The 23,403-nt window shown below is 41.5% G+C and overlaps 1 protein-coding gene across 14 annotated transcripts in view; it reads right to left on the bottom strand.

Moving 5' to 3' along the window:
* The window catches only part of MACF1 (microtubule actin crosslinking factor 1), a 341,652-nt gene that overhangs the window by 39,535 nt on the left and 278,714 nt on the right, over positions 1 to 23,403 (bottom strand). For all 14 annotated transcript variants that reach the window (XM_060019755.1, XM_060019769.1, XM_060019756.1 and 11 more), the window contains 13 exons: positions 15,039 to 15,200; positions 14,695 to 14,865; positions 13,893 to 14,059; positions 10,485 to 10,644; positions 9,813 to 10,139; positions 8,788 to 8,872; positions 8,044 to 8,285; positions 6,804 to 7,010; positions 5,314 to 5,433; positions 4,726 to 4,833; positions 3,558 to 3,776; positions 2,161 to 2,364; positions 262 to 493 (listed from right to left, as the gene is read on the bottom strand). In XM_060019755.1, the coding sequence (XP_059875738.1) occupies positions 262 to 493; positions 2,161 to 2,364; positions 3,558 to 3,776; positions 4,726 to 4,833; positions 5,314 to 5,433; positions 6,804 to 7,010; positions 8,044 to 8,285; positions 8,788 to 8,872; positions 9,813 to 10,139; positions 10,485 to 10,644; positions 13,893 to 14,059; positions 14,695 to 14,865; positions 15,039 to 15,200 (2,404 nt within the window). The remainder of the gene's footprint in view (positions 1 to 261; positions 494 to 2,160; positions 2,365 to 3,557; positions 3,777 to 4,725; positions 4,834 to 5,313; positions 5,434 to 6,803; positions 7,011 to 8,043; positions 8,286 to 8,787; positions 8,873 to 9,812; positions 10,140 to 10,484; positions 10,645 to 13,892; positions 14,060 to 14,694; positions 14,866 to 15,038; positions 15,201 to 23,403) is intronic.

The following is a 23,403-nucleotide window of genomic DNA, read 5'->3' as shown; positions in this document are numbered from 1 at the left end:
TTCTACCCACTACTGGTACTGCAGTTTCCTCGTATTAGGGGGTAAAGGAGCATTTGTTTCCTGGTCTGGGAATCTAACTACCAATTGTAACCTTATTTCAATGGGGAGATGTGTTCTGAATTCTAAATGACTTCGTGGAATACTCATTACTTGGGCACTGCCTTTGCATTCAATGAAGTACATCTGGTGGGATGCTGGAGGTAACCACAGCCTAGAATTTATTCTATCGACTTTTAAAAAATGATTAGATTAATCAAGCACCTTTTGCAGCCAGATCCTTGTCAGCTCCCTGAGATCGCCCAATGAGCTCTTCTCCACGGCGCTTCAGGGCCTCAAAGGATGGCTGCAGTTTTTCCAGCTCCACGGTGGCACTTTTGTTGTCACTGATGCACTCTCTGATCTTGTCTACTTCAGCAGGGATCAGTGGTGGCATACGCAGGCGAGAGGAAAGATTCTCCAGAGTCTCCAACATGGGCTCAATTTTATCATGGAACTAAACAAATATTGGACCATTAGCCATCACAGCAGTACTTTGTCACACTTCTGGGGTAAATGTTAGGGATTAAGGCCAGTGTATAAATCTACTACTGTTTAGGATAAAACCTATGCTCAGCCTAGCCCCACGGCTGTCAAGTGTTGGGTTTGTCTAAAAAACTGTTTTGGGCATAGTATACCAGAGCTGGCCCATCAGAAAAAGTAAATGTTTAAGAAGCAAAAAGCTATTACTTACTATACGAAAAATCAACTCAAATCCTTAATGCTGCCACAATACTTCCCCAATTCCAACTAACGTGATGAAAAAGGGACAAGACTATGAAACCAGTGAGAGTCAGTGTGTCAACATCTCAGATGACAGTTGCATGCAACAGAGTAGACCAAGAAGTTAGATGCCCTCCACCAACTGTATAAATGGATGGGGAACTCAATATGCTACATGACTTGGAGTTTAAAAGTATCATGGCATGCAGTTTGACAACCCACCAGTGTAATAGTAAGAAACTAAAATGTCGGCATGATGAAAGATAATTAGGGAAGGCCAAATCTAACCTTATTCCGAGAGAACTACTGCCCTTTCCACTTTTCTGGTACTTTGAACAACGTATCTATAATTGTAAAATTTTAATTTGTAATATGAAGCAGAGAGGGGACAAAAGGGAGCACAACAGACAAGTCTGCCCCTTAAAGCCAACTCTGGATTCATTGATTAGAATAACGCTTACCAACTGTTAAATGTCCTATAGGAAATAACACGGTAAACAAACAAAACCCCTTCCCATCACTCCCTCACTTCTAGGTTCTGCCCCAAATGAAACTGGCATAATAAACTGCATTAATAAAATTTATTCCACTAACGTTAAGGGAAGTTTCCTTATAAATAATCCTCTCAATTCTCAGCTTCGTAAGAACACCCTAATCCCAAGGGGGTGGGTACCTTACCTCTGTAATCTGTAATGGTGGGCGCGGTCAACACAACAATGAAATGTGACGATGTGGGGAAGACAGGAGCAGGCAGCAACAACACAAAGTAACACATTCCACAATGTGAGTGAGAGATGGGACGGAAGGTGGGGGGGAAAAACTTGAGTAAGTACAAATATTAACCAAGAATATTGACCAAACATAGGAATAAATTACCCAGACATAACAGTAATATATTAGTTGGAAAGTATGTAGTTACATGCTTTAAACTCCACTGCTAGTGGTTTGTTTCTCCTTGACTCTACCTTCTCCCTAGTCAAGCATCTTTCTCTGAACTAGGAGCTAGCTGGTGGCCTCGTGAATAGGAAAACCAATGTGCTGTCTAAATCTCGAAAGCAACAGGCCCAAAAGGAATTTGACTTCTTGAGGCATTTGTTGCTTCAAGATGAATTTACCCAAAATCATCCCTGCTAAAGGATTATCACAATATAAAATTTTCAAGGAAACAATCAACAGGCAATATATACCAGCCAAGATGCATTTCACCCTTCTTATAGTTGTCAGTATAACCAATGCTCCCTGGAATAAAAATGCAGACAGGCAAAGGCTCCCAGTCTCCTGATAATGTATCACCAGCATACTAGTCTGGACATTCCTGAGCATAGGGGCATACTGATACAGAGCCTCTTGCTTAGACTAAAGGACAGTTGAAGGTTATATGAGTTTAAGACACACACATACCTGAGCTGACTGGGAAATAGCCTCGTCCAGAGCCAGGGCCCGCTGGCGCACCTCCTCTTTAATTTGGGCATACGTATTTTCTGCTTTCTGGTATTTTTCTTGCACCATTTCCCCCTCTTCAGGGTTTAACTCCTTTAGTTGAGGGCCTATCTTTAGCAGCTTATCGATATGAGGTTTGTGTTCAGCAATGGATTCCCTTAGTTGCTATGCAAAGAAATATGGATTAAAATAAAATGAGCCTTCTTATACCAGTTTGTTTGTTTAAATACTTTGATCAGAGCTCATACCAAATGAACAAACTGAGTTACTAAAACCCAGCAAGTCCCAACATCTCACCGTTTATGGAGGGAATAAAATCTAAGTCTTGGACTCTGACTCTAATTCTCTTCAGTTTCAAAAGCCAGTTCACATGTTCCGCCACCCAGGAAGCTTCCCAGAAATCGTCTCTCACTCTCACCCTCCAATACAAATGTATTCCACTGTCTTCTGTACTCGTAAATACTTCTCTGTACTCTACTGTAGTTTGCACGATTTAATGTCTGTCTCCCTGCCCAGACTGGGAGACACTAAGCAGGACCAGCTACAAACAGCAACATTTCTGGTAATCCAACCGCTCCTTGACTATACTGCTGGCTACTTCCAGTTTACATCCTTCCTCTTACAGGAATACAGAGATAGCAATAAACATGAGTCATACACCACAAATAAAATAAACATTAAAAAAACTACCTTTAATGGTAACAACATCAGTTGAAGTGTCTACAAATTTCCCTTTCATCTCAACTCTAGGCAGCAAATTGCTTTCTGATATTCCTGAGTGAAGGCTCTCACTCCAGCTAGGGCCTAACCACAAGGAAAGGGCCACCCAACCACAACCAAGTAACACCCCACTGTCACTGGGAAGATTTTAAACTCCCTTGATTTTTACGTGGTGCTTTGTTCACTTCTGCAATACCCAAGTTCCTGACATCTCCATAATCTTTTTTTTTTTTGCGGTACGCGGGCCTCTCACTGCTGTGGCCTCTCCTGTTGCGGAGCACAGGCTCCGGATGCGCAGGCTCAGCGGCCATGGCTCACAGGCCCAGCCGCTCCACGGCATGTGGGATCTTCCCGGACCGGGGCACGAACCTGTGTCTCCTACATCGGCAGGTGGACTCTCAACCACTGTGCCACCAGGGAAGCCCCATAATCTTATTCTTTAACTGATTCATATTAAAGGACAAAGGAAATAATTCAGATATGTATTTTTACTGTGCAAAAAAAATTCTAACTGGTTAAGAATTAATTTCATAACATTTACTTATACTCAGTAGGTACTAATAAATAGGCTGTTTTTGAATAAATCGTAGAGCCCATTTTCAGTTCTGTGATTAAATAAAACTCGGCATGCTCCTTACCCTCATTTCCTCTTGTTGCTGCCTGAGCTGCTCATGATCAATAGCAGGAGGAGGTAACTGTGCTATTAGTGTCCGAGTTTCCTCAATCCAGGGGCTGAGCTCCTCATATGTTTCCCAAAACTGATTCACCAAGACCTGTGCCCGTTCTAGGCGGGCGTAACGCTCTGAATTGAGGAGACTAATGGCTTCGTATTGTTGTATTAGAGACTCTGTCTTTTCCTGTGAACAAACAAAAAAAATGTAAGCATTATTATCATGATGAACCCTTCTTTAAAGTAAAAATGTAAGTATATATAGGTGTGTGTGTATATATATATATATATATATATATACACTAAAAAGTTTAAAGAAATACACACTAAAATGCTAAAAAATATGGATTAATCTAGTAAGCTTACAAGTGATTATTTTCTTTATACTCAACTGAATTTTTCTATCATACATATACATAATTTTATAATTTTTAAAATATGAAAGTAGTTTCACAAACAGTAAAACAGCACAAGCACAACACACCAAAATTAACCTTTTAGTGAATACCTTTTATAACTTTAGATACAGCACTACTGTAATAGGCCAGTTTGACTGAATCTCTCAGGGGCTAAGATGGGTATTTGCTCATCAAGTTTCATTTGTCTTTTTCCCTCTGATAAAAGTCTCCACAAACCTGGCATTTATGCTTTATATGTTTAGGATGAGCAGCTCAATTTATGAAGACTTCTGAGGAAACAGTGGTTACCCATACCCTTTATAAAAAACAAAACTGGTGTACAAATGGACTCTGTTGGTCAATTCTTTTAGAAATGGGTAATGATTTTTTAGAAGGACCTGAAGCAGAAATTAATATCTGCACACGGTTCTGAAAAATCTATCTACCTGGAAGGGTAACTCAAAGATAACTCATTATGGACTGAGGATGAGTAGCAATTCCTCTGTTATAAAGAAGATGGATTTGCAGTGTATTTCGCATTATACAGTACGGCTGTTTAGACATCTGTGAACACAGGGTTAGGAGTCTGAATGCCCCAGAACATCAAGCTGGACTTAAGTTATCACAACCAGTAATAGAGGGAAAAAAAAACTTCTTCAACTATCATTTCACAATTGTACTTCTAATTCACCATGATCAAGATAAGAACAATATGGTGAATAAATAAATGTAGTTTACCTGTAATATAGCTTTTTGCTCTTCCCCACATGTGCCAAAGATTTCACCACGATGACTGAATAGTTCATCCATGGAATCTTTGTGTCGAATGATGTCAATGGAGAAAGCCTTTGAAAAGTAAACTATTGTTAAGTCAAGAAATATAAGAAGCCCGAGCCTGTGTTAGTGAAAAGTTAGACATACCCTATGAAAAATTCTTTGCTTTAAAAAACCCACATCAAAAAAAAAAATCAAAAAAAAAAAAAAAAAAGCCACATCAAAAACTGTTCTTATAAAGTTTGACACTTTGCCTATCCACACATCTTCAATGCTTATCTTTTAGTAGCTTATAAGAATATCTTCCCTCCTGAAAACCAGGAAGAAAACAGCTAACTACTTTTTCTTGGATTAAAGGGCCTATTTCTATCCTTTTCACAAAGCAAAAAATCTCTTCCTCATCCTAACCAAATATTTATATAATTAGTCTCTACCCACCATCATGACACTGACTCATTCTACTTTACTTGGGATAGTCAGAAACTCTCTGCTAGTCACTCTTAAGAGACTGATGCTTCTTCTAGCTCAGGACACAGTGACTACGTCACTTACCTTCTGTACCTGCAGCTGAGCTGTGGTCTGGTCCTGTTCCAAGCGGATTGGACCCAGCACCATCAGTTTCCGTTTTGTTTCAGCAACCCAAGCTAGTTCTGCATCAGCAGCTTGCTCATACTAACAGACATATTGAAGAAAAATGGACATATTACAGCCAACGTCCTCCTTCTGAGAATTCTAATTTATTCAACATAGAAAGGCCTAGATTTTCAGTAACACAGTTTACATCTCACAAAGTAAAGCCAAAATTGGTGACAATTTCATAAAATCACAAATCAAGATGCAGACAATTTAGAGTTGATCCTACTTCAGCAAATATGAGTTGATCTTATTTCAACTTCTTTAGAAAGACATTACAGGACCCAGTGAGTGGTTCTACAGCTAGAAACAACCATGGAAACCAAGACTCTTCAAAAGAAATACACTTTCTAATGAGAGTACTTTTTTGAGGCTGTGCTCTTTTTCTGCCAATCCTCTTTCCTACCCATGCTCTAAACAGTAGCAGTCATGTGTTTAAATACAAACTACCATGGCGGCAGACGGCTGAGTCAAGTTAACTTGAAGTACTTGCTCAGTTGAAGAACCCTAAGGCCCCAGAAGAACACCAAACCTTTAAATGGAATGCAATAACGTATGCAATGCCATCAACAAATACAAAACCTAAGAACATGTTCTATGTGACCATTGTTTAATGAGGTCCCTCAATCTTTTACCTCTTCCTCGTCAACGTTGCCGAATTACACTAATACTTAAAGGAAAGTGAGTTCCCAAGTGTGATAAATTTCACACTGAAATATCTGGCCAGGATGAGGGGTATTAATTAAGACATAACAGGAATGCACTTGGCATCAGAGCAAACTTCTCTGTGGTTCAGAAAGCATTTGCTTATCACTATGAACTCAAGAAGTCATGTTATATTAATTTATTTTTTGCACCATGGCACATTAATAGGTGCATATCCAGCTACAAAGAAAAGCAAATAAATTTTCCCAGAAAGTAGGAAGGAAAAAGGATTGAGGGAAATATGACACCTGTGTTTACTTGGGAGGGTTCTATTTTGGATGGCTCTGCTATTTTGGTTAGCATATTTGATAGTAATTATAGTTCTTGGTTCTGTCCCCTTTTCCATCTAATGCTAAAACAGCTGATTATGTCAAACTAAGATTGTGATGCACTTGGACCTTTCGGATCTAGATATTATCTACCCCCATCACCATCTGCCTCTTAGCAGGGCAGTAGCAAGGAAAGGGCTCACACACTCTCTTCTCCAAGTTCTTTTCTGCTCAAAGGGGTCAAGTATTTTTGGTCAAACCTAGATCCATCCTCACTTACCTTTACCTAATCAGTTCCCACCACTGAAATGATTCGTTGCATCAGATTTAGCTTGATCTCATTTATTCCTATTCCTGAGCCTGTATTTATGTGGGTCATAGTTTTGTACTTCACGCTGCCTAAAATATTAATGCAGAGGTGTTTATAAAGATTACCTGTTGTGATCTCTGAATAGCAGCATCGATTTCATCCACCCTTTGTCCAACAGTGTCACTGACCAGCTTGTACTGCTCATTGGCATCAGACACAAGTTTATCCAGCCCTTCTCTGGCTCTCCAGGGCACCAGCTCTAAGAGAGCACGGCTCACCTCATTCACTGTGTCCAACACCAGCCTGTGCTCCATGACCTCCTTCTTTAGCTCCTAAAGAGGGAAAAAAGTTTTCAGGCCATCCCTTGCTAAATTAAGCACATTAGCAGCTGTGCTGGGTGGAAAGTGCTCTCTCTACCACACATCCCAGCAGGGCTCTGACCTCCTTCCTTCACTTATTTATTTTTTTTCTTGTCTCAGATTTTTCAATCACTCCACAGCCTGACTTTAGGCTTAGCCGCTTAGAACTGTCTGCAAGACTTCTCCAGCCAGACTGTCTCTGGGTAACATGAATGGTGCTTTTTGCTTTTTTTCTCCTTACTTCAGTAGAAATGATAAATAATGCTTTAATCATAGGTATTTACCTCAACAAATACCTACACAGTATTTCTGCACATCTAGAACTGCACTAGATCCTGCAGGAGAATCAAACATAACCATGAAGTGCTCTTTTAGAGAATGAACTATGACAGTAAATTCTAAAATGTTGCATATAAAGCAAGCTTCTTACGGTTTTTTTTTTTTTAACAGTTTTTTAAAACAATTTTATTTATTTTTGGCTGCGTTGGGTCTTCATTGCTGTGCGCAGGCTTTCTCTAGTTGCAGCGAGCGGGGGCTACTCTTTGTTGTAGTGTGCGGGCTTCTCACTGCGGTGGCTTCTCTTGTTGCAGAGCACGGGCTCTAGGTGCGCGAGCTTCAGTAGTTGTGGCTCGCAGGCTCAGTAGTTGTGGGCTTAGCTGCTCCGTGGCATGTGGGATCTTCTTGGACCGGGGCTCGAACCCATGTCCCCTGCATTGGCAGGTGGATTCTTAACCACTGCGCCATCAGGGAAGCCCTTCCTAGGGTTTTGAGACAATCTTTTTTCTTCTTCAGACCATAACAAGTGCTTTATATAGGTCTGTATATCAAATTTTATTTTCCAAGAATAAACGAAAAACAAGGCAGGCAGAAATTTCTGGTTTACATTTAAGGTATAGATAGTTGGTATTAAACACAGGAATTTAAGGATTCTAAGAGAATTCTAAGAGAACTTAAGGATTCTAAGAGGAAAAATTTTTTCCCTTTACAGTGTGAAATGACAGCTCACCTTCTGCCTTTGCTGAAACTGGGGTATTTGCTCCCCTGTGGGAGACTGTCCTCCACTGGCTGCCAGCTCCTCCTCCACTCCCCTCAGCCACCAGGTCAGTTCCTCATACGTGGACTGGAACTTGGCGGCCAGCTGCCGAGCTTGCTCTAAGGTTCTGAGGGCCTTGGAGCTAGTGAGTGTGATGTCTGCATAGCGAGTCTTTATGCCATCCAGTTTCTCTTGGATAAGCAATACCTCTTCACCTGTGGGAGACAGCACACAATTATTCACATTTAATAGGATATGAGGGAGCCCTCTTAACCTCCCTTTCTTCAAATCAGAGCTCAACTTTTATAGATGCTCTCTCCCTATGGCAGTGGTTTCACCTAGCATCCCACACTAAGGGAGGTGGGAAATACACCTTCAATCAATAGAAGAAGTGACTTCTGAGATTATTAAGATCTGAGTTTGACTGCAGGTGTTCCTACACATTCTCAGCACCTTTCAGTAAATGCTGGCATTCACCATATTGGAGGACAGGGGGAGCCTTCATCTATAACCAGATCTGAGACAACAGTGTTTTAGTTTTCAAAAATTGAGCAGGAAATAGGAACCCAAGCTGCCCGTCACCTGGGAGCACGTGGTAATACAATCTTAGTGAGTACTAAGCTCCTCCTATCTGCAAAGAGAAGTGGCTACTGCAGGGTGCTGATGTAATTGTCTGTGGGACCACAGAGGTGCTTAGAGATGCACTTTTCAAAGTACCTGTGGTTTGTTTTAGAAGAGCCTGGCCGTTTTTAATAGCTTGATCTACATTCTTCTTTCTATTAACAATTTCTTCATTTAAAGCCTGAAAGGAAAGAATACCATTAATCCTAAAACTATGGCACAACGAAGGGAAGGAAATGTGACCCCTTTAAGAGACCAAATTTAAAGTAAAGAGATCAATACCAGTTTAGTTTAAACATGAGATATTTGATTCCTTCATTTTCTCTTTGGTTACCCCCTTCTTTAATTACTCAAAACAATGAAATCAGCTACTTATAGGCAAACTTTCCTTTGATGAGAAGAGATTTAGGACTAAATCCACTTTACTAATCTATTGGTACCAAACGTGAACCCAAGAAAGGTAGAAGTAGAATTCAGCAAAAATGTCTACTATGTCCAAAATAAAGAATAAGGCGGAAAGTTCAACAGAAGAAAGTCAGCAAGAACGGGCTGACTTAAATCAGGATCCTGGTTAAAAATTCTCAATATCTGAAGTCAACGAAGCAGAAGAATCTAAGATTATTAAAACCCAAAAACTGCTTTGCTGATTTTTACCATCCCCAAGGAAATGTCACAAAAACGAAAACAAAAAGGGGCAAATTGTTGTTTCTACTCAGATGACACAGAATCCCTGGAATTTGAGTATATAAATTCTAGAACCATTAAAAAACCCTAGGCACTACTATTTAGGTAATCTGGTTTTGTTACAGAACATTCTTTCACGTAACTGCTCAGGTGGAAACTGAATGATAATTCCTTGATGATGTAAAACATGAGTTGGAATTGAGATGGCCCGATTACATTCTGGATCATCTTCTAGGATTATTGATTCGGTCTGTTAAGTACAAGTATTTCCATGTAAATCATCAAAAAATAGATCAGTCCAGTCTGTAACTATGCACTTGTGTATAAAATAAAGTTGAAATGTTTGGAATTTAAAAAAAGAGAGAGAAATGAAGAGAAACATGAATCAAAATTACAAAATAACTTAGTAACATAATAAGAATGGAAAACACGAATACCAGGTGGTCAGCATGCTGCTTCTGCAGGACATCCTGTCTGTAATCCTTTACGAACACTGAACTGAGCTTGTCCTCAACCTCAGCCAGCCAGTTGAGCACCTCCACCTCATCCTCCCCGAACAGCCTAGCGTTAGACAGTGCTTGTTCAAGCAGGGCTGCTTTCCGACAGCACCGGTCTTGAATCTCACTGAATCGGGCCTGCAATGAGTCTAGCTTTTCAGACAGTACACCCTGCTCTGCAGAACATGTCAGGGAGGAGAGGGACTGCCCAATTTTGACTGCCTGGTGCACATCTGTTGCATGGCTTTCTATTTCTTCCTCCAGAGCCTGGAAATCCAGATGGAAAAAATGAATAACAGAAACAAAATAAATGAAAAGTAGACATGAAACAATGAATCACAAATGATATAATAATAATATAAGAGTTCACCTACTGAAGGGCAAAAATAACATAGAAACAGAGAACAAAAGCTGTTTTTCCTGATAGCAGCCTATTAGGCCATTTCTATTTTTACTTCAAGAATGTGACTAGTCCAATTAATAACTGGACCATATTTTAAATTAAACTTATTAAAAAACCCCCACAAAACACATCTTATAGAATGCTGCAGGCAGTTTTCTAGGATTTCTGGTTCCAGTTCTGTGTTTTCATTTACCATAACTACTTCTTACCTTGTGCCGAACAATCTGCTGCTGTATTTTGGCAGTCTGAGTGCCAACAGGTTCTGAGTTAGCGAGCTTTTTCTCTGTGACAGATAAGAAGTCAGAAATAGGCTCAGCTGTCTCATGGAATTGTTTGGCCAGAACCAGGATATCTTCCAGCTGTTTTTGCCTACACAAATATATAGAACAAGCTGCTCAGGCAAAGAGTCACATTAAGACTGATAATAGTACTATATTCAGTAAAAGACCAACCTTAATGAGGCACATTTGAAATATCAATAGTAAACAGAACACACATAAACAGTACTTTGCTGTTTTAAAGGCTTTCATAAGCAGTACCTTATTTTGATTCTGTCATGCCCTTGTAAGGTAGGCAGAATTATCCCACTATTACAAAAGAGAAAAACAACCCTGAAGGCTTAAAGAAAGATCTGTCCAGGTCGCCCACTGGGTAGCAATAGTACAATGAGGATTATAATCAGACCTTCTACTACTCTGTCTCCTATTGGATGTGGCACATGCATCCTCTGTACAGGTGACCAAAATAAAGTTTAAAGGAGTAAAAAAAAAACATCAGTTTTCATTTCTCTTTCCCCATCACTGCTACCTTCACTTGTGAGTGAAGAGAAGAGAGAGCATTTGAAGAGCAAAGGCAGACCAAGCTATGAATGAGAACCCCCCTTCCTATCTCCCCCAATCCAGTCAGGCTTCTAGTAATTTCAAGCCCCAGAGCATAACTTTGAATTCTGATTCAAGGCAAAAAATGACCTCAAACTAGCTGAATTTGCCAAGGCAAACAGCAGCCAAAAGATCTATGGACTTTTATAAATGGAATCTTAAATCTGGAATCTTATTTAATGTAACATCCACACTTAGCTTGGATTTCAAATACCCTGCAGATTAAAATCAGCAAATTACAAAAGGAGAGAGGAAGCCTGAATGCTGGAGGCAGCCTAATAAGCAACAGACAGAAAAACCACTGCAGAACTGTATGAGCACACAGATTAACAATCAAAGGCCATGACGATGACGCTGGAGCATTAAAAACAGACTCAGTGCTATGTCATCTGAAAAGACCCTGGAAGCATGTGACTTTTATTTCAGAAAACCTTCACTGAACACCTACTCTGGACAAACTTATCTTAATAAGAAATGATTTAATATAAAGATCTGCCATCTTAATTATCTGGAAATTTAATTATGCTCGAGTATAAAGAAAAAATATTTCTAGATGCTATTTTTAAATGTCAATATAAAGTACAGAACTTCCTTTCTTAGTTTATGTCCACTTGCAAAATACATCTTGAATTAATAATACAACTAAAACATATAATCTTAAATATTATTAATCAAGAATTTCAGTTTTAAAATATTGCTTGGTGGGTTATTTTAATTGGTTAATGACCTGCTTATAAATTTTATTCTTTTTTTAAAAAAGAATAAAATACTACATTTTATACTGGAGTATAGTTGAGTAACAATGTTGTGTTAGTCTCAGGTGTACAACAAAGTGATTCAGTTATACATATATATGTACCTGTTCTTTTTTAAATTCTAAATTTAAAAAATTTCATTCTTAAAAAAATTGCCCCTAATTTCTATGTCTTTCTTACTCACCTCTGATTTTGGAATCTGAAAGTTTGAAGAAATCAATGTAATAGGATTTGGGGTAGCAAAGAGAAGAGCTAAAATAATTTAGAGGCATCGAAAAACCAGTATTAAAGAATCTAAACAAAAGTCTTTAGGATGTCTACAACAAATGACACTGCTCTTGGTATTTCGCTTTAAAATATTGGCTCAGAAACTGTGTTAGACTAGGAGGATGGAAGCAAGTAGGGTAGAAGGAAAGAGTCATAAAAAGATACATTAGGAACAAACCATGACTTTAGTGAGCTTAAGGATCTAGGAGATAAGTACATAAAATAATGACCATAATACAAGGTACAGATGATGAGTTATGGCAGTTAAGATGAAACTGAAATTGTTCTATGCCTGGGGAATAAAGAAAACCTTCATAAAAGCAGGGGAGATGAATAGAAGTATTTCATGGAAGATGCAACACCATCAGCAAAGACAGAATTAGGGAACTGACAGAAGATACTGAAGAACCGAATACGGTTTACTGTGCCCACAAGGAATGAGAACAGTGGAAACTAAGAAAGGTAGGTTAGGGCCAAACAGTAGAGGGCTTTGAATGTTGGATTAAAGAGACTTTATTTTATAGGCAACAAGGAGTCATTAAATGTCTCTGAGCGTGCAAAGAGGGGAAGGCCTGAGGGTAAGCAGCAGTAGAGTGATGATCAGGTGAGCCACCTCATGGGAACTAGCTCAAGTGAGAGTTTGTAAGTCATGAACTGAGGCGAGTGGGAATTAGAGAAATGGACAGAAAGGAAAGACACTGTAGAAGTGAAATGGACAGAATTTAGCATCCTGATAGATATGGGACACAAAGCAGGGGGGAAAAAAAGGGTAAAAAATGAGGTTGAGGTTTTAAGCCTAGGAAACTGGAAGGTTAATGGTGCTATTAGTGGAAATGGATGGAGAGACAGAAGAAAAGTGGTGCAATTTGGAAATGAAAGTAAGTTGAATTCTTTCATTTGTTTCTCCCACTAACGTGGAGCAAGCAAATACTTTGTAGCTCAGATAAGAAATAAGCAAGCCATGGATGGGTAGAAGTAAAGAGACTGAAGAGGAGGTTATCTGAAGAGGGCCCATGGCTACCTAGATAATACATGATCAGCTCTACAACTCTCATACTGATTTCTGATTAGTTATCATTTATTTTTAAAACTGAGAACAGTATAAGCTAAAAGTGAAGACATGGTGTGACTTATTAAAAGCTCAAGTGACACTGGGCTAACTTATAGCTATGGAAAGAGAAAGCACTTCCTTGGAGAAGAAAAGTATACTGCCTGTCTCATGGCCATTTAGTGAAGGAAGTCCATGCATCTCTTGAATGCTCATTTAACAGAACCACAGACTAGCTCCTAGATGTAAGAACATCTAATATTAGGATAAGCTAACAGAAAAGAACATGATAAATTTCAATTCCAAGTATCGAAAACATTATTTATAAATATGAATGGAAAAAATCTGTTTCCAAAACTCAGAAAATAACTTGGCTGGATTGTAGGAGTCTGCGTCTGCTGTTTGGAACCAAGATTATACTGCAACAGAACACCACCAAAGAGCAATGAGTCTTCCAGGTCTCAGAAATTTATGGAGTAGCTGAGGCTCATTTCCTGAGTTACTCTGGTTATGAGGATCACCTCTAAAAACTTCTCTCTCTTCAAGAGAAAAGCCGTTAAACACCTACCAAAGCACTGTATGAATCATCCAGGGGCTTTTAGAGCACCTCAGTGATACAAGTCAGAAACCGCCTCGGACCTATATTCCTCAAAACCCCAATGGCTTTACCTGGCTGCTGCCTTGCTGAGTAGTCCTGTCCATCTAGTTTCAAGACTCTCCAACTGCCCAGTGATCTTCTCTCTATCAGCCCGCTCAGCTGCCTGGGCTATTCTGCCTCCTTCTGCTTGAAGCATGTCTACTGTGGCCTTTCGATCATCTAGGAGCCGCTGGAGCAACTGATGTACATGTTTAAAAGGAATGAAAAGTGATAACATGGGGTCACTTTAAAATCTGAAACAAGGAAAACAAACAAAATCCAAAACCTCACCCCACTGAGCCCTAAGTTTAATTGAATAATGAAGGTTTTTTTTTTTCATCCTAAGGCAAAAACATGAGATATAATTCCTACCACCCATATAAACTTTTCATACACTTAGGGTTTTAAATGGAGCAGTGACTATCATTATGTGACTGATAGGGAACTTAGTTTGAACCGGGAGAAAAAGGCACTGAAATGGAAATTAAACCAAAAATATATACATATATAGATAAAACCTTATACATGATATACATTATTTAAATACTGCTGACCCAAAAAACACTAAAAACCTCTTAAGATAAAGTGGTGACTGAAACACTGAAATAGGATAAGTGAACAAGCAAAATGGTTCAGTTCAATACATGTCATGGTAATCTAGGAGATTATAAAGTAAGATGATGAAAATCAATTTCTGTCTTTCTTTTCTGGATCACACAAGGTAGGTTAGGATTCTACTAAAACTCCTGAATATGCTCCTGAAACCATAAGCAAATGTGTTGTCTGTCATTCCCTACGGCTGTTACAGTTCACTGCCCCAACATTCTCACTTACCTTCTGTTCTTGGATCTGTGCTTTCACCACTTTATACTCAGCAGATGGGGGTTTCTGATTGGCTATGAGCTCCTCAGTGTCTGCCAACCAGCTGAGCAATGGCTCCAAGGCATCTTGGAACTTCCCACAATGCAACAAAGCCTCCTGGAGTTGTGCGATTCTTTGTGCAACCTGTATCACAGACATGGAGGTTCATTACGAGAAAGGAGAGAGCTTTTAAATGACTACTCACCCCTTTTTGTAACTACAGACTGGAAGTGCAAATTTTTATTTGCATTCAGGTGCCAGGGAAAACAGAGATTGCAATGTCTCTTTTCTCTGCCCTCCATCCCCGGTATACTCACCTTTTTATTCAATGTGTTCCACCGAGCGTTGATCTCTTCCATGTCATGTTCCAAACCCTGCACATCACAGTTTTTTCCGGCACTCTGGATCAAACCCTGGCCGAGTCCATTCACCTGCTGTAGTTTCATCTGAAGAGGATCCACCTGTTCTTTCTGAAACATCTAGATAATTGTAAGCCAAAGAAGATTTAATCTAAAGGCAATGAGATCCTCTACACCACACAGCGACTGGTTATTCTTGGGAGATTTATGATTTAACAAGGGACGGCCAGGAATAACAAGAGAAAACAAGCCATTTGTACAGGAAAGGATCAAGGAAACGTGGTTTCATATTTCAATACATACATTCTCTTATGGACAAGTAATTACAGAGAGTTACAACACTACTTAGGCATTTAACTCAATGACTCATGGTTTGTCTTTGTTTGTTTTTTAATCTTCTTAATTTTTAATGCAAAAAGCTATAGAGAATAAAAGCAGCACCAGCCTCAAGATATCATGAAAGTGTGATGCATATCAGTCCTAAAAGGGAAGACTGACTAGTATTTAAGATTAAGAATACCTTGGGGAATAGCTTTAATTGACCTCTGATACATGCAAGGCTCTTCTCTGACTTGGACTAATAACTCAATTAGCCAAAACATATTAATGGTGTGAAGAACACCAACCTCATAGCTTAATCCCCCTGTGGCTATTTAACTCCATTCTGTTCCAAGGCCACAGACCACACACAGCCAATAATCTTGAAATAGTATTCTTCTGATTACAAAGGGAAATGGGCCAGTAATACTGGGAGATGTCCTTAACAACTTCAGGCACCTACTCTGAGTAAGATGCAGGTATACATAAAATATTTTTAAAATAATGATACTATATATCCATGTTCACCATGAAACAATGGAATTTTAAAACAATATGAACAAGTATAACAAGCCATGTGAATGTTTCTTTCTAATGCAGTCAAGGTCCATTATTACTTGGAACTTTCTAAAAGGAAACAAAGAGTCACAAGAGAACAGTACTTTTGCCACTCTAATGGTATTAAGGAAAAGAATGAGATAAATATTTGTCCCTAAGATCAGATTTCTGTCAATTATCAGAGGATAAAATGAGCCATATTTCCACTAGTCTCGATCTATTTCCATTCTTTTCTCTTCCATAAAAAGTTCCTTCAGTTTCAGTAAGACAGGTGAGCCAATTAAAGCCAAAGAATGACAGAAAATCGAAGAGGACAAAAATAAATGTGAAAGAAAATTATAAGTTTGGGTAAGACTAGTTTTGGCCTATGTGAGACCACAGATCACACTAGGATTAGGAAAGTGATTCTAGCAAGAGTGGTCTGTGGCTGAACAAGTGAGTCACCAGGGAGGAAAGGCTCCAGGGAACACTGAAAAAGGAAGGTTATACAGGTACTCACCAGTGGGCTTCATTTTACACTATAATCCGACTACACCATATTTTGTTAGGCAACACTACAAGGCAGTTCAGTTAAAAATGACTGTTACTCCGACAGAATGGTTCCCAGAGAAAGCAAGTGCTATGATTCTATTTTGTGTTAAAGATGTTTTCACTGCAGAAAAATCAGAGCAGAGGGGGGAAAAACAACTCCCACGGCTTAAGCTGCTTGAGTGCAACAAAACGGCTGTGGGGCAGGGGTTGGAAAGGCAAAGAAAGCAGAAATGCCTAAGGTACAGAGAGAAGATGTCAAGTCCACACTGAAGAGCCCCCTTTTACTCAGTAATTAAATCCTGTCTCATGCTATGACTGACATTTAATTTTTTCTCTGTTGTGCCAATATGGTAGCCAACAGCTACTTGTGGCTCTTTAACTAGAAATTCAGTTCCTCAACCACACTAGCCACATTTCATCGGGTCAACAGCCACGTGTGGCTAGGGCCTAATATATTGGGCAACACAGAGAATACCTCCTCTCCTGGCAAGAAGCTCTATGGGCTAGCAATGTAAATGACACAGAAAAGCAAAAATAAAATTTAAATAGCTTAACAATCTCTTTCATATAACACAGCGAATTCTTTTCTTAAAATTTGGATTTACTTTGTTCGTGAAGATTTCACATAGAAGCATTAGAGGTTACTTCATTTCCCATGCCCACTCTATGGATTAAGTTGACAGGGAATGGGTATTTGTCTCATTTTTTTCCCCAGAAGTTAAAAAATATATGAAAGTGCCTCTAGATACTAAGTACTGTTTAAATATTTATACTGAACACCAGTGAACAGAATGTTAAAGAAAGTAAATTTGAAAACACTTGCTCCTTTTCTCTCAACTCCCAAATAAAGCTGTTGTGCAAAACCAGTGCTTTTAGGATACATTAAATTCCTACTCCTTACTATTTCAGTGGGACTGTGCCATGTTATTAACTAACCAGTGCTGGCAGACATTTCCCAGAGCGGAACACTAGTAAAAATTATTGCAAGGCTGTAAGATGTAACAGGGACATAAAACAGAAAACTTCCCAAAGAACTTCTTCAAATGCTTTTATCTTTGGTAACACCACAGTCTCCCAGTTTTCATCCTGACTGATCCTTTTTTGATGTCCTTTGCCCGCTTCCTCTTCTATATCTCCAAATGTTAGCCTTTGTGGGTAGGGATAAGAGTAGCACGTCAGTCCTGAGCCCTCTTCTCATTCCACACTCTCCTCTAAGCAATTCTATCCATTCCTACGGCTTTAAATACTTACCATGATAAATGCTCATCACTCTAAAATTTATAAGTATCTTTTGAATTTCAAATCTGGATATCCAACTACTTGCTTAATATTGCCATACAAACGAATCACAGGCATCTTGAACTTAAACATTCCAAAATCGAACCTGCTAATTTCCTCTTCCCCAAGTCTGTTCTTCCCTAAGCAATTTACTACCGCCCCCATTGTATGGCTGTGAGCATAACTGACGCCATTTTGGGCCCTTAGAGCTTCTCGCATCCTTTTGCTGACCCAACCCAGGACTGTACCGTACAGTAAATCACTTCTCTGTTGTCACGGGCTTTGTAGATAATAGATATTGTTTAATAATCATCAGGACCCAGTAGCCCCTATGCTCTGTTAGTCCCCAAACAATGATGAAAACCTTCACTGACATATATTCCTGGCGCCCATGAGACTAGTACCCATTCATAAATCTTGACTTAGGAATGCACGTCCTGTTTCCAAGCACCTGCTGCCCCCACCCCATAAACCCCAGACCCTAGGTTAACTGTAGAATTGCCCCAGTGGCCCCCTGGGCGGTGCAGAGTACAGCTGCGAATGCTTCGAGTTGTTGTCTGTCTAATCTCACCCTGACAGTAAGTTACCCTATAATAAACTGATCCATTGATTATATGGAGCTACCTGCCTCCTTTTTTGGTCTCAAGATGCCTTCTCGGTTTAATGAGTACTTTTTGTTCCCTCCACCCTCCAACACCCATCCACTCAGTTGTGCAAACCAGAACTAGAAGCCATCTTTGATAACTCCCCCTCACTCCCTCCCAATATGAAAGCCATTATCAGGTCTTATTGATTCTGCCTCCAAACTGTATCTTAGATCCATCCAATTGTCTTCAAATCCACTGACATCTCTCTAGTCCAAGCCACCTGGACAATTGCAGTAATCTAGCAGGCTTGTTTACTCTGTCCTTGATCCCCTGCAATCCACTCTAAACACAGTAGCCAGTGTGATTTTTTTTTTTAAGTTGCAAACCACTCTGTGTTTTCTGTATTCCATGTCAATAATCATAATGCGAACTAACAAATATAAGACAAAAGAAATCTGAGAATTATAAACCCCGGATAATGTTGAGAATGTTTACTGTCAGTGTGAACCAGTTTTCTCTATCTTTAAGCTGAGAGCCATCTTTTAAAAAACGTAAATGACATCATTTCACTCCCCTACTTAAAATCTTTCAATAGCTTCTTACGGCTCTTAAGGTAGAAATCCTTTTGAGGACTTCTTTCTCAGCCCCTGCATCATCTGGCCCCTTCCTAACTCTCCAGGTTTACTGCAAGGCACTCTTCCGGAACCCTTGCTCACTGTGGTCAAGCCACTTGGCTTTCTTTTAGCTCTAACATGCCAAGCTCTTCCCAGTTACCATTTCCTTTGTCTGGAATGCTCTTCCCTCTGACTCTCTAAGTAACTAAATAACTTATCCTTCAGGTTTTAGTTTTAAAATTCCTTCCCTGACACCACAATTGAAGTTAAATACCCCTATTGTTTCTCATCATAACCTTTATTTTTTATTCAAAGCATTTGCCACATTTGTAACCATGTATTTGTGTCATTTTTGTTTAATGTCTGCCTCCCCTACTACAGTATAAGTTCCACAAGGGCAGGGACCATGCCGATGCTATTCACTGCAGAAGCCCCAGTGCCTGGCTCAGAGTAGCTACACAATGAATATTTATCCAGTAAATGAATGAATCCTTGCATAGAAATGGTGTTAGAGAAAGCAAACAAATCCATAAAAGTTCTGCTGATCAGCTGAGTATTCAAACACTGAACCGAAGTTGCGGGGCTCCCCAGTTTTTGCTTCAAGAGACTTTCTCGGCAAATTTCAATTTTATCGAACCACTGTTTTATACAAAAGGTTTTTTTCTTCCATTGAACCAGTGACTGGAAATAAGACTAAGGAAATCTAAACATGAGGAGAGGGCTTAAAGAACCACATATTGTTCTCAGTGGGCCTAGGATCCCACTACAGAAATAGCAAGCAAGTTCTGGCCTTTTGCTTCCTCTATCAAACCTTCTTGCGATTGCAATTGGAAAGCTTTTATCTATTTTAACCATGTATACATGTGTACATTTGCACATACACATGCAGAGGATCTAAAGCAGTTCATTTTAAATCATAGATTTTACAGCTGGGCTACAATTTCCTTCTCCTGTCATTTATATCAGGCAATATTTCATAAAATGACAACCTCCTGTAGCTGGAAGGATCCTTAGAGATTACCTAGCCCCACCTACTCATTTTGTAGATGGGGAAACAGAGATCCCAGAGACTGATATTAAGGGTTTCTCTGAATATTCTTCCTTTATGCAGATGTGACTGGCTCTTTATAATGTAATCCCTATATTTCATTGATTATTGCTGTAGGCTTTATACTAGAAATATTCTGTATAATCAAGAATGCTGGTGACTTTGGATAGGTTGCTGGGATCTTAGTGTCAATCCCAAATTCAGTAAAACTCAGAAAACTGAATCAAATCCCTCAATCTGAAAGGTGATGCATTCTAATTTGATGGGATGCCTAATTACAAAATAACTGGTGAAGCCCAGGTGACACTACCATCACTCGGCTAAGCAGGAGGATCTGTGGCACAGTTGACGGCTTATAGCCTACAATCAAGACGATTTTTCATTGCTGGCAGCTGCATGTTTAATGGGTCCTCCAGCTAAGGCTGCCCTGGAAGGTTCTGCAATGGGGTGAACCCAGCTTTCTTGCAGCATCCATGGATATTCAGGAGATTAATATTCATCCACTCGCAACAGGGAAGGCATATTATGAAGAAGGCACTGTTTTGGGTCCCGGGGATGGTGTAAAATCAAAACCATCTCCTCAGTCAGTAACCCCTGACTGTATTTGACTGAACTTCTAACTCCTTCACTGCTTACCAGCGACCAAATGACGACAGGACGGTGAACTGCAGAAAGCTGCCACTTTCAAAATCCTTTGACCAAGAATATGCTCAAGGACAGGAAGCCTGGGAAGAGGGTTCACAACACATTCTGTTTTCTAACATCAGGAATCTCAAAATCCTGGAGCTAAGAGAGACCCAGGAGGACATCAGCCCAATTCTCATTTTATGGATTAAGAAACAAGAGGTCCAGGAAAGGAAAAGTGACTGCTTCAGGATACAAAGTTTGACAAGATGACTAAAATGTCTCTTTTTCATAAATATTATTGTGCCTTATTAGGCTTTTAAAAACACACATTTGTATTAAAAAACTGTTATTCACACATCTACATATGGCTTTCCTCCAACCCGCCTTGGTGAATTCTTTCAACTAACCAACATATCTATTCGAAAGGGAAAGTGTGGGGGGGCTTCCCTGGTGGCTCAGTGGTTAAGAATCCGCCTGGCAATGCAGGAGACACGAGCCCTGGTCCGGGAAGATCCCACATGCCGTGTAGCAACTAAGCCCCTGCGCCACAGCTACTGAGCCTGCGCTCTAGAGCCCGCAAGCCACAACTACTGAGCCCATGTGCCACAATTACTGAAGCCCGCGCGCCTAGAGCCCCTGCTCCACAACAAGAGAAGCCACCACAATGAGAAGCCTGCGCACCACAATGAAGAGTAGCCCCTGCTCGCCGCAACTAGAGAAAGCCCGTGAGCAGCAACAAAGACCTAACGCAGCCATAAATAAATAAATAAATAGACAGATAGAAAGGGGAAGGGGGGAGCATATTGATAGTAATTGAAATCTTCTATGTTTGGTGCGTTGAATGGATTATCTCATTTTATCCTCACAACCCTCATAGGGTTCTTCTGCCTTAACAAATGAAGAAACTGGAGCCTCAGGACATTTAACTGTCTCAGAGTGGTTAAAAAGTACTCCAGGTCTCACTCCAAAGTCCACATTCTAGCCTCTACCTGACTGCTGACATCACTGATGAATAAGCAGCCTCTTGATTTAGGAAAGAACATGCTTATTGTAAAATTCAAAAGCAGAATCACCCTTTCTTGTTAATAATCTTTTTCAAAATGTAAGCCAAAAACTGTTTACATCCCTGTTTTCTTTGGGTTTTGCTTATGTCTGAATTAAAAACAATGAGTCTGAATTATGAAGTTTTTCAGCAGATAAAAACACATTTTCCCCATAAACTCAATAAAAAGACCAAAAAAGCCCAGGAAAGCCCAGACACCTCAAAGGGAACCAAAGAAAGAACAATCTGTGCCCTTTCTAATCACCACCAAGTCAGAGAACTTGCAAATCTCACTTTACTTTCCAGATCCTTCCCCAACAACATGAGCAACAATTACCTCATTTGAATTTAATCCATCAACTGCAGCCAGAGGCACTTTCCCATGCAGCACTGTGCCAGTCACCTCTTTCATTCCAAATGCTGGGGAATCAAGGTCCTCCTTGATCCACATTCCAGCAGGGGAAGCCTCCTCTAGAACAGGACTTCCTTCTTCTAAGACAGGCACTGAGTCAGTATGGGCAGTATCTCCCTGAAAGGGTACGCCAGCAGGGAACACTTCCTCCACAGCAGGCACTGCAGCAGCCGGGGCAGCAGGCTCCCCTGGGGTGGGCACTGCAGCAGTAGGGGCAGCAGGCTCCCCTGGGGTGGGCACTGCAGCAGCTGGGGTGGCAGGCTCCTCCGGGGTGGACACTGCAGCAGCTAGGGCTGCAAACTCCCCTGGGGTGGGCACTGCAGCAGCTGGGGCTGCAGACTCCTCTGGGGTGGACACTGCAGCAGGCAGGGCTACAAACTCCCCTGGGGTGGGCACTGCAGCAGCTGGGGTGGCAGCCTCCTCTGGGGTGGGCACCACAGTAGTGGGAAGTGCAGGCTCCTCTCGGGTGGGCACTGCAGTAGCTGGGGCAGCAGGCTCCCCTGGGGTGGCAGCCACCCCTGGGGTGGGCACTGCAGCAGCTGGGGCTGCAGGCTCCCCTGGGGTGGGCGCTGCAGCAGTGGGGATGGCAGGCTCCCCTGGGGTGGGCACTGCAGCAGCTGGGGTGGCAGGCTCCCCTGGGGTGGGCACTGCAGGAGCTGGGGCTGCAGGCTCCCCTGGGGTGGGCACTGCAGCAGCTGGGGCTGCAGGCTCCCCTGGGGTGGGCACTGCAGCAGCTGGGGCTGCAGGCTCCCCTGGGGTGGGCGCTGCAGCAGTGGGGATGGCAGGCTCCCCTGGGGTGGGCACTGCAGCAGCTGGGGTGGCAGGCTCCCCTGGGGTGGGCACTGCAGGAGCTGGGGCTGCAGGCTCCCCTGGGGTGGGCACTGCAGCAGCTGGGGCTGCAGGCTCCCCTGGGGTGGGCACTGCAGCAGCTGGGGCTGCAGGCTCCCCTGGGGTGGGCACTGCAGCAGCTGGGGCGGCAGGCTCCCCTGGGGTGGGCACTGCAGCAGCTGGGGCGGCAGGCTCCCCTGGGGTGGGCACTGCAGCAGCTGGGGCGGCAGGCTCCACTGGGGTGGGCACTGCAGCAGCTGGGGCGGCAGGTTCCCCTGGGGTGGGCACTGCAGCAGCTGGGGCGGCAGGCTCCCCTGGGGTGGGCACTGCAGCAGCTGGGGCTGCAGGCTCCCCTGGGGTGGGCACTGCAGCAGCTGGGGCTGCAGGCTCCCCTGGGGTGGGCACTGCAGTAGTGGGGGCGGCAGGCTCCTCTGGCGTGGACACTGCAGCAGCTGGGGCTGCAAACTCCCCTGGGGTGGG

This window comes from Delphinus delphis, chromosome 1, assembly GCF_949987515.2.
Source record: "Delphinus delphis chromosome 1, mDelDel1.2, whole genome shotgun sequence".
Classification (NCBI taxonomy): domain Eukaryota; kingdom Metazoa; phylum Chordata; class Mammalia; order Artiodactyla; family Delphinidae; genus Delphinus; species Delphinus delphis.
The sequence above is the reverse complement of the archived record's forward strand: the minus strand, read 5'-3'. Positions and strand labels throughout refer to the sequence as shown.